At 45.0% G+C, this 12,037-nt stretch overlaps 1 protein-coding gene across 1 annotated transcript in view; it reads right to left on the bottom strand.

Annotated features, from left to right (window-relative positions):
* Nucleotides 1-12,037, bottom strand: part of MAD1L1 (mitotic arrest deficient 1 like 1) — a 370,458-nt gene that overhangs the window by 91,417 nt on the left and 267,004 nt on the right. The window contains exon 17 of the mRNA XM_075767524.1: nt 1,299-1,489. Coding sequence (XP_075623639.1) covers nt 1,299-1,489 — 191 coding nt within the window. The remainder of the gene's footprint in view (nt 1-1,298; nt 1,490-12,037) is intronic.

Genomic DNA, 12,037 nt, shown 5'->3' with positions numbered 1-12,037 from the left:
GTCTGCTGAAGTTTCATTCACTGAACATTTAAGAGCACAGGTGTGAGCACAGGCCTCTGGAGGTCTCGGAGCTAACAGCATTGCACCATCTCAACGAGAACTGTTTTCAGGATTCAGTGACGGTACCTTAAAACCAACAGGGTCATCCTCCTCCCAGATTTTTTGCTGTCATCTGTCTCAGTCCAGAAATGTCATAAGGCCAAGTAATACAACAGTTTTCCTGATATTTCCCTAGTTTTATTACGGGTCCTAGGTGCTCTTATACTTACCCTCACTTGCTTTATTTGGTAGTTGTTTTTTTTTCCTGAGACTCTAGAGTTGCAGAACAGGAAAATCTTTGTCCTGTTACATAAAGAAACAATACTGCAGCAATCCACACGCAGCACACAGCAGTAGGTCTGCAGATGGAGAACTTCTCCAGGTCCTGCTTGCAGAGCCTCCTCCTGCACTGAACGCCTCCAAACCCCTCATCCTTCTCATAAATGAGACTCACCTTGGGGGGATCAGCGGGAGGCAGGTACTATTTTAAGTGCCAGTTGTGTTCGCCACCGAGAAGGAGAAAGTTCTCCCACTGACCTGTAAACTTGGGCTGTTGACACTGGAACTACCATAAAGATGGAACTTAACATCTTGGTGACTCTAATATCACACCTCAGCTCTCTAATGCATCAGCCCAACTGTGCTAGCTGGAAGCTAACACAGAAGAAAAACAGCGCCCATCAAGCCAGAACCTACCTCAGACCACCTAGCTAGACCAATAAAGGTATCAGACTGACAGAAGACAGACTGTTATTGCTGCTCGTCTGTGCTGTTCACATAAATGACACTTCACACACACAACGATGAGTTGCTGCTCAAAAGGGATTCCAATTTACATAAGGACAAAATGATGACACACAGACAAGCTAGAGGATAGCGAAGACAGTAAGGACATATATCTCATAGTGAAGTAAGGATGAAACCTTGATGGTTGCATAAGGTTTTATTGCTGCGGCATATATAACTGATAATATAAAAAGGTGAAGTGCAAGGCCAGATGCCTTAGGTATTATGCACATATAGTCTCTTCTCTTTACTCTTGACTTTGATATATAAGTGGGAGACCAGATCCCAAACCTTCTAAAGCAGTTTTTTTTAAAAGAAGAAAGGATCTTTACTTCCCTGATAAGAAAAACCCTGTAACATAGCAGGGGGCAATCATTTTCCAGTCTAATCACCAAGAAAGAGCAAACACATTCTGGCGTGCTGAAAACCGTGAACCCAATGAAGCAGGTGCAGCGAGGGGCGCGCAGACCTACCTTAAAAAGCAGGCAGTCCCCTTGGTGCTCGGCGTAAATGGAGGTGAGTCGATACTGGTTCTCAGTCGTGATGTCGATCTGGTACCCCGTTAGCGTGTAGCACACCTTGCGAAACTCCTGGATCTTGGTCTGGAAAACTTCTTTCAGACGCTGGTTTTTCAGTTCTGCACTTTCCACTTGCTTCTTCAGCTCTACGTAGGGGAAGAAAACAGGGACTTTCTTATACGTCATCAGCACAGAGCCCTTGGGCCGTATTTACGGCGCTAGCCAAACTAAGTGAATTGAAAAGGATAATTACATTTTTTAAAAGTGAATTAAGCAGGGAGAATAAAGAAACAAGCAAGCTAGGTTCCTCTCCTCCTGGCCCCAGCAGACCAACAGATAATAAACTGGAGAATAAGGAAAACAGACATATCTTGGTGGGATGAATTTTTCTTTTGCTCAGCCAGCCTTTTAACAACATACTACAAAATTCAAAGCTATAGCGTCCATTTCCCCACATGCACACATCTTACTTTCTACATAGAACCCAAGAGAAGGGTGTTTTGCTAGAGGAAGCAAGAAAGTGGAAAAATGGGAAGAAATATGCTTCTGTATGGTTGCATCAGGAGGAAGCTGCCTAAAAGGGAAATCTCCTCCAACGTACCCTTGATTAGACTGTGAATGCTTTGATCTCAAATTGACACACTGCTTAGGAATCCCTGAAGATTCGGGAAGAGCACCACTGCCTCTTTGCATTTGCCACCTTAACTGGACTAGTCCCTAGCACAGAGGTCCTGCGAGACTGCCTGCCACTCACCTTGTATTTTATTGCTACAAAGGGAGCTGCCAGCACTGTGAATCCGTCAGGAGGATACACAACAATTACCATGAATCTTTCACCCAAGGTGCCTTCTGAGTAATTAAACCTCGATTTATCCCCCCATTAATTACAGAGATTGGCTTTACTTTAATATACACTAGAGATGCCTCCCAAGTCAGCCTGTTTTATCAACACTGCAGTCTGGGGTTAGAAAAAACCCCTGACTCTTTCTAACAGCAAATAAATAGAGTTCCTCACTTGGATACCTCTTTGTCATTCTGAGGTTTAAGGCTTTGTCTGTGCTGTGATCAGAGACATAATTGCAGCACATGTAGGCAATAATGTCTTTATTTTAGCTAGTTCAGAGTCCAGCACTAGGAGAGCAGAAACTTCAGCAAGATGACTGCTGGAGTACGGAGAAAGGGTTTTGGCTGGGCTTATACAGGCCACGCTAAAGTATTATTGTTTTCTAAGCAAGCTGGAAAAGTTTTTGCTCAAGTACTTGCTGAAAAGCGTTTCCATCGACTTCCCAAGCATAGCGCAGGAAGAATGTAGGATGGTAACTGCAAGGCCATGGACTTGCCTGTGATTCACCTCCAAGTAGCTGCAAGTGCACCAGGAGAACGCGAGTCTCCTCTTAGCTTCTGTACTGCTTTAGTTAGGCACTCCGGGTGGGACAAAAGGATAATTTTGTGTTAAGTTAAAGTGCCTTAAATGCCACTGAGGATGCCCCGGCTCAGAAGTACTTTGGCCTTAATCCAATTCAGCTTAATCCCCAGGCAAGGACAGGAACTCTTTAATGGTTAAAGAGAACTGCTTGTCCCTTTACTTCTGAGTGAGAGCATCCACGCAGGGAGCGTTAACGCCGGCCACCTCCTTACCTTCGGCTAATTCAGCTCCACCTTCCCGAGCAGCTTGTGGAGGTGATGTGCAAGCAAAGTATTTCCTTTGCTCTGGGTCTCCCCCAGCTGTATCTCGCTTTATCGAGGGGAGCAAGCCAGTCTTGGGGAACATCACATACCAGTTTGTTCATTAAAACACTGCTATACAGGGAACCCCCCAGTTGCTGGGGAATGTAAGGTAAATAGAGCATCCAAACCCTGCTCACAAGGCTGAAGGGTTGTGGGTTACATACTGTCCCTTCTCATGAGCTTGAAAAGGTCTTTCCTGACCACCCACCTTCCCATTCCTACCAAAATCATCACTGCATGATTAACTCCACCCTTCCCTGGGCTGTTACAACCTTTTCCCCCATCATCTCAGCTGGGTCTGGTCTTTGATTAATCAAGTAATCAGTCTCTGAAATCAGGAGGTTAATTGGCAGCTCTGACCTCAATATTCTCACAGTCCTACATTCAGCTATGCAACTGTTAAGGACAAAATCCTATATCCAAAAGTAAAAATTCAGTGACCACATTGCAGTGGTAAATAACATTTCACCGCTGTCAGAGACAGAACTGCCTTTAATATATCGCATATGTCCAACAGCGGTATTTTTTTCCTAATAAATGCAGCCTAGCCTTGGAAAAGTAAATCTGCCTTTTCCTACCGCATCTTGGAGGCTGCCATTCCTGACTTTTATAACCTTGGAGGTGGATGGCACCCTAATTCATGAACTCCTTGAACAGCTTTTGTTATTCATGAGGAGTTAGCGCCTTCTCCACCGTTTTGTCTCTCAGACTTGGTACTGCTAATGGCCATCAGGAGCATCCTCACACCCGCTGGGTTGCAGCCTTATCACCCACCCACCACCACTGGCCTAGTTAGACTACAACCACGTGAATCTAGAATAGCAACTAAGCGATGGCAACTGCTTCCCTCCACTACCCTCAGGGTGACAAAGGAAAAACTGACTACAATCAGTCTTTTATGCAAGAAATCCTGAGCTTTTCAATTTAACTGAAGGACTAGCAAGCCTTCACTCCCGACAGCGTGCCCTCCCCATTCCTCCCGGCCCTCTTTCCAGTGCCTGCGGCAGTTTTGGTGTATTACCGCGCCAGCCGTACTGGTTGAAGGAATTCAGCTGCATGAAAAAACGTTATCTCCCCGTTAAGAGATGTCTCGTGTCAGCCACTGGCACAAGGCGCTGAACTCGGTAACTGCTAATGTAGACACAGCCGAATGCGCCAGCACCAGCCAGGGACGGGATAAAGCCTCGTCATCTCCTCCCTGGCTCCAGCAGCAATTCCCCAACGGTGTTTAGTGGCACAGCTTGGGGACGGGGCAGGAAAAAACCAGAAGCAGGTACAGGGACACGACAGGAATGCTTAAGCTTGCAACTGTGAAAGGTCCGTTGAACTCTGACTGTAAAACAGAGATTGCTTTTCCTTTCCGCCCAATTAAATTGCACTCCTCAATAGTTCAGCTACAGCAAGTGCTGATGCCTACCTCGGGCAGTATTTATCCCGTGGAAACAATTCAACTAGGGGCTACTCCCAAATTAACTCAGAACAGCACTCAGGACTTCGATTACTCCCCTGCTTTCTGCTGAGGGCTCTGCTGATACAACCAAGAAGCTGCCTTGTGAGGAGGATTCACAGAAGAGTAACTTGGTAGGAAGGTAACCTGAGACTTGAGAAATGTAGGATGGGATCCCACTGCTGAAACAAAGCCATTTGAGATGCCTGCAGGTTCTGTGTCATACCAGCCAGCCCCAGGCCAACATCTCAGACACTTTGGGGTGTCTAAAATGGCACAGGGTGCCTGTTTGTAGGCACCGAGTACCTACACAGCCTCTCTGTACCATGGCTCTGCTCTAGCACTGCAGATTCCCAGCACCCAGAGAACAGCACAAGCAGCGTGTGCTCTCACTTGGGGACAGTAATTAATCTTTCTAATATTTCCCCCACCAAGCAAAGATGTTAAGCTAAGAGGCAGCTCATTGTTTGCTCTGCATCTGAATTCAAAGATGTGACGGCGCTAATTCTTAAGCCTCACCTAATACCACTAATTCCCGCCAAATTTCTAGCACCATCAGGAAAAATTGAATTAAAAGTCATCATTTGCAGAGAGTGCAATTCAGCGTATTTCAGAGCAATGTTTAAGGCACAGCCGTAGAGGCCACTGAACAGAGGGAGATCCTTTCAGGGCGGGTGGAGGTGCATCAACAGAGCAGATTTCTCATGACAGCATTACTGTTGCCACCCGTTTTATCTACCACCTACACAACATTGAATGTCTTGATCCTTTAAGATCTTTCACAACATTTGGAGAATTAGGTCTAATTATATCTTTAAAAGGCAACATTTGAAAACTAGAATCCCTGTATTTAGAGCACTCATGTGAGGTCCTGTGTTCGACTCTTACACTTGCACAAAACCGGCGTGTGCATGGGTGGGGACAGTCACACCATAAACATCCTTCAACCCAGAGAAGGGACGCCAAAGCATCCCTCACCGAGGCATTAATGAAACAAATAAGAGCTGAGAAAATAAGTGTGAGATTTGGCTATACCTTGGTCAGGGATGACGACTGGCTGTTTACTTTGCCTGGAAAAAACATAAAGGAGAACAGAGACAACAGGAAAATACACGGAAATCATACTGCCCCATCTCTTATGTATTCAGGGCAAGAATGTGTACAAAAAGTTGCCCGTCCTGAAGAGTTTGATGGGGGGAAAAATCCTCACTGATCAAAATCATTAATCTGTTACAACATTAATATTTGCCCAATGATTAACTTTCCCCTAATGATGCTGCTTCTTGAAACACCTTATATCGACTTCACACACTTATATCGACTTTAATGAATAATTCAAACTATTTTGGATAAATAAATATGAGTTGGGCTTTTTTGGTCTCATAGTGAAAATGTCACTGCTTTTTATTCCATTGCTTTTACCCTCCTTACATCTGAAAATGTTCACTGCTGCCTGGAAATACCACAGCTTTGGCTCTTGCTCTGAGTTCAGCTGGGTCAATCAATAGCAATAGCAGTCTCTACACCAAAGAAAACCAAATCCATGCTTAACCTTTTCTCCAGGGAAAGAGGAGGAAACAATGTGGCTCTCAGCATGCCAAAAGTGGCATGAAATTAAACATATCACTAGTCTTTTCCAGGAAAACACAAATTTGTTCTGCCCCTCCTCAAAGATGCCACAAGCCATGTAGCTGCATTAATTCAGTTGCGATCCCAGCTAATACATCTCTCTCTCAGAAAGGCCTGAAGTCCTTTCTAACTCTCCATTAAAGGTTACTTTCCCTTAGTAACATGTTTGGGGGTCACTCACTCCAACACACACAGGATAAAGTATTTACACATGAATTCCTGTCGCTGCTCACCCTGCCAGAACGCCTCAGACAGATGCCACCCAACATTGCTATGGAGGACACTGTATTTTTACCAGCCCTGCTCTATTTAAACAGTAGACTGCTTAGATTGTGTTTCCAGCCTCCAGAAGGGATGCCACTGCCATCCTGCTCTCACAAGGTCCGTAACGGAAAGAGGGAATGCTATTTCCCCAGTTCCAAGAAGCAAGGCCACAATTACCCTTATTCTCTCCCACCTGCACAAGGTTCTTCATTTCCGTAACACCGTGCCTGCCACGCAATGTCACCCGTCAATCACCCCCATTTGTACCCCCTGATATTTAATTACCCCCTGATATTTAATTACACTCTCCTATTGCAGGTCTGTCCTTCCCATCCGACTCTCTGCAACTCTCAGGCTGCCTTTACTGCACCTGAAATCCGTCCAGTCATTCCCCTCTTCAAACCCTGAGCTGAAATTTTCTCTTCCAGCTTTATGAGGAACAGCGTCTGAAAAGAGTTCTGTGATATTCTGTGAAGGACACAATATAAAAATAAATTGTATTGTATTAAATAAAGGCTAATAGAAGAAGAGTTGAGCATTTTCCGATATAGGCAAGTTTATGACCATCGCTTTTGAGAAATAAAATTCGCTTTGCTGGATTTTATAGGTGTGCTTTATGCCCTGGGGGAGTGGGACCACAGAACCCAACCAGCATGGCAGCCCCACGCCACCCTTACCCGACCTCACGGTCTGGCCGACCGAAGCCGTGCTTTGCAAAACTTGCAATTTGTGACATTACAACGATGAATTATAACTTTTCTTGAAGGTAAAAACAGTTTTATATTCAACAGACTGCACTGGCTGTTCAATTGTAAACCTAAGTGGTATTTATTTGATCAGTCAACACTGGTTTATTTTTAAACTGTGTATGTACCATATGGTTCAGTGCACCTCCCAGCCCCCTCCTCCAGCCACCAGCTTGCCCTTCCAGCAGCTCAGGAAAGAGTTTTCAAAGGCAGCATGATCCAAATAAAGGTCTCCACCGCCATGGCCAGCTACAGCTCTCCCACTGCCCAAGAACTCTCCACTAGGAAAATTTCCCATACGTTTCCCTTCACTGAAGATGCTTGTCTGAAGCCCCATTTCAGGCAACCCACGTAGCTTTACACATTTCTTGGAAAGAAGTCCATAATTAACCTCTATCCTCAGGTAACCCGCACAAAATGGCAGAGGACACCAGAAGGCTAGGGTGAAAGAAGCAGGACACTGAGGACTAGAGGGAGGAAGCTATGGAAGAAGACAGACTTTGTCTTCTAGTACCTACACACACAGAGCATAGATTAGGCTTAAATAAAGGGTTCTGTTCTTCTCCTGATAGGCCTGAGATTACAAGGCAAGGTTGCAAAACTCACAGGCACACTTGAGGTTGGCCTAGGTACAGGATTCGGCCCTGGCAGATGAACCACCGCCAAGCCAAATGCTCCCTCAGGGGATGCCAGCACAGGCACTGCTTGGGCCTTCCTCGGCCCTTCTCCTCCTCGCTGGCAAAGCTGTTTCAGCATGGGGGTAGGCAGGAAACTTCCAAAAGCCCAGCTCAGCTCCTCAGCCACCCCCGCGGCGTGCCCACATTTTCTCAGTGAAGGCGGTGCAGTGCTGTGTAAAGAGACCCTGGGTGGCTTTACAATCACTGGCTTAAATGATGTGACCCGCCTGCTTGCGGCAATACAGAACTCAGTGGGGATGGCAACATTCACCCCAGACGCAGGATAAATTACCCTCAGGAGAGCTATTTATTGCCTAAGGTGGACTTCACCAATTAGTATGATATGGCACAAACCATTTGGAAGTTAGGATCATCACACTGGTCATAAATTGTGAGCCAACCAGGAAGACATCTCCTTCTCCACCCCCCAAATGATGATTTAAGTCTTCTAGCCACATTTCCCTTCCATATGGCAATTACAGACCAACAGCGCTTCCCAAACAAAGTGATGTCAGCCGGAGCTGGAGCTACTCATTAACTCCAGATGCAAAAACCAGCCTCACCTTAAAACCACAAATATACTGTGCCACTTCAGTTTACAGGAAAGTAGTTATCTTCTGCTTCTAGAACAAGCCAGCAAGCATTAGGCATAAGTCTACCAGCCTACCTGTTTTCCAAGTAATCTATTTTGGAGTTATCAAGACAAAAATGTCACCGGGCCTTTTCACAGGCTATAGGTCAGGGAAGTCTGGTAGCAAGAACAAGGGCATAACTTGTATGGCTTCTCAGAGGAAGGAGAATCAATTCCCCATTAAGCTTTTTTCAAGGAAAAGAGTGGTTTTGAAACCACTCAAGTGTCTAATGTAAGAATTAATCCCAGGGACTATATAATTAACATATATAACACGCATTGTTAATTACATGGGGTGGTCTGCAAAGCATCTAATAGGCGAATTTATCCGCTGTCTGATCACCTCCTCTGCACTCTGCCCATTATCTTGTTTCCACTGGCACATCACTACTATTACCACTACCCCAAAACACTGGATGCTATTTAAACCTCTGAAACAGCATCCAACATCTGCTATTAAAACAAACACGGAAAAACTGTTCCAGAAATATTTGCTTGTTCCTTCTCAAAGTGAAGATTATTTGCAGGAGTTATAGTCATTCACAATGCAGGGTGGACAATATTCAATCGTGCATTAGAGAGTGCTTTAAAGTTTATTATCTAATGATGTTCACCGAGGCTACGACCAGGAGTTTTCACCACTGGCAAGAGATGATTTCTAGGTTTCCCAGGAGCACAGCCATTTTGCTTTTACTCCAGGAACTTTCTATGCTCAAATTCTGATGCCGAGACTCATGGAAATGCTATTTGGACTCAGTGACCGTGTCCAATATTCTGTTACTTACAGTACCTTGTCTGCCTCTCCCCGCGCTGTGATGTCTGCGCTCACAACACAAAGATACCGGAGCTTTGCAGGCAGATGCATCTAAATACAGAACATATAAACACCTAAAGACATTCCTACCATTTCTGAAGTAGCTTATCAGATAACTAAGTGGTGTAAGACAGAGTCTGAGATGGGGCAGGGCACCATACAGGCATCCTTTAGTTCTTATTTGGGACGCACAGATCCAACTCCAACCACCACAGACTCCCCGGCTATTTGGAGGCCGGTTGCAAACAAGCGCACGCCGCTGCGTTGGACTAAATCCCTTCCTACCCAGGAACCGCCTCTCTTCTCGACAGACATTATAACACCATTACCGGCTCCAGAACTCACTTTCCTGAGACAAAGCCCAGTGCCCCCATCCCTAGGTAAGGCGGCTCAGCTAAAGGTCAGCCTGCCATTTCATTTGTTTGCGTGGCCTGGGCTAATGGAACCGCTTCCGCTGTGCGCGGCACGCAGGCAGGCTGGAGGGTCGCAGGGGACGGCGAGGGAAAATGCGCACCGTTTTAGCCAGCCAGCGGGGATGGAAACACAATTGCACCGCAACAGATAAAGGCAAGTCTCTGCAGCACGCCACCTTATTTGTGTTTTTAATGGGAGAAGATTGAGGAGTTTGTTTTAGGGCTTTTGTTCCAAAGGAGACTAAGCTCTAAAAAGCCTCCACTCGTTCCTATTCAATCCTTTTTTTTTTTTTTTTATCCCATGTTTATCCCCCTTAATAGCATTTTGAAGTGTTGGCACTGCAAACATATTGCTCTTGGCCTGAAAGCACTCTGGATGCCAACTAGTCAAACCTTCCCCAGACCCTTCTTTGTTGCTCTTCGTGCTCCTGCAGCAGGCCCCAAAGGCACTTATTCTGCTCAAAAAATCACACCACACATTTCCTCCGTGCGCTCTTCTGAGCGCCCTGGACCTCCTCTCGCAGGATGGGAGGTTCTGCCCTAGTTTTATTGGCATATTTTTCATGTTCTATTTCATTTTCTGGTGTCCACTTTATGAAAACAATCCTTTAAAGATGATCGTGCTGGAGCCAAATGAAACGCTGGTTCAGCACGGAGCAGCAGAACAGCAAGAGGGGAAATGGGGCTTTCAAATAACAAAACTGCAGGAATGTGACACATACGTAAAGACAAGCAATCTTTTTTCCCTGGAGCATGAAAGATGTTTGGAAACAGAGCCATCTCCTGGATAACCAGGCTTTCAATCACATTATCCCAGCCTCTGGAGCTCCTGTTTCCATTGCAGGAGTCTGAAGTGTTATTATGGGTAGGGAGGGTTATTTCCCTTAACCTTGTGCTAATGCTCTTGAGCAAGAGCTAAAGGCTTGAAGTCTCCAAGCCATGCTCACAAACTGTCCCACAACTGGAGGACCATCAAAATCATCCCTGGGCAGGGAGATGGGAAAGGTAACATCTGTCTCAGCCCAAGTGCCGAGTCTCCTCTCCTGATTCTGAATTATTCATCACGTGCTAACTTCCAAACCAGTTCAGTTTTAAATTTTTAAATATTTAATAATTGGGTATTAAATATTTATGCAATTTTATTAGAAATTTTGGAAGACGGGCACTAAGGCTCTAATTGTTAAGTTCATCATTGGGACTGACTGGCTACTCAGACAGACTCTCTAGCTTCCTAGAGAGAGAGAAGAAAGAAGAAAAAAGGCAAAATAAGTATTTATGGACCTCTCCGACTCTAAATCACACGACGGCACAGATACCTGTGCCATTCATTTCCAAAAAAAAAAAAAAAAATCATCTCTTTATGAAAAAGCTGAGAAACCTACACTAGGAACAAGCTAGAAAGCCCTCAGCTGCAGTTTAAAGAGTCTTTAAGAGTTTAATTTCAGTGTCATCGAGAAAGACGTCCGTCTCGGTTTAACATATCTGGTAAGGGGACAGTTGAGCAGCCTTTGTCTACAAGAGCAACAAGAAAAATATGCAGTTGGTCTCAGTTGTGATTCAGGGCACACACAGGGCAAGTTCAGCTCAAGACACACCTGAAAGGAGACAGATTCTTCCCTTTTTCGGCTGCCTGCTCAGAGGGGATGTCAGGATGCATAGTATCCACTGAGCTGGTCTGACAACTTGGATTCATTAGATATCCATGCCTGTTTCTCTCCATGTAGCTCCTGTTTTCTTCTTTTCTACCCCCTCCTTTTTAGCAGATGACATCTCTTTAACCCTGATCCATGCTGAGAGCGAGCCCGTGTTCCTGTCCCTCTGTATTATGAGTGCACATTCCCTACCGCGCCGGAAATTGTATGGTTTACACAAAAGATGACACATCAGCCCTGGAATTATATGCAAATGAACAGATCCGTTCCTCACTTCTTACCATTACAACTCTGACTTTCCAACAACTGCACGGGGTAATTTCTGCACCAGCTTTCAAACAAAGGGCATCTCCATGTTATTAACATCTCACTGTGGCAAGCAGTTTGTCACCTTTCACAAAAATGATCTGAAAAGACACCAGCAATTATTCCTAAGGAGATTATTGGGTGGCTACGTCCCAGCACAGCAGCTGGAAGCTAAAGCGACATAATATTCACTGGGAAAACTCCTTTTTCAAGTCAAGAGAATATGGAACAGATTAAAAAGTGAACTAAATTGGAAACAAACACAAAACTAGAGGAAGAGTCAAGCTTGTTCTCTTCAATTTTGTTCATCTCTACACCAGCATTAGGAACACATCTTCAGAAGAGAACTAAAAGCTCCTGATTATGACACAAGATGACATAACATTA

Source organism: Balearica regulorum, chromosome 15 (assembly GCF_011004875.1).
Source record: "Balearica regulorum gibbericeps isolate bBalReg1 chromosome 15, bBalReg1.pri, whole genome shotgun sequence".
Taxonomy (NCBI): domain Eukaryota; kingdom Metazoa; phylum Chordata; class Aves; order Gruiformes; family Gruidae; genus Balearica; species Balearica regulorum.
The sequence above is the reverse complement of the archived record's forward strand: the minus strand, read 5'-3'. Positions and strand labels throughout refer to the sequence as shown.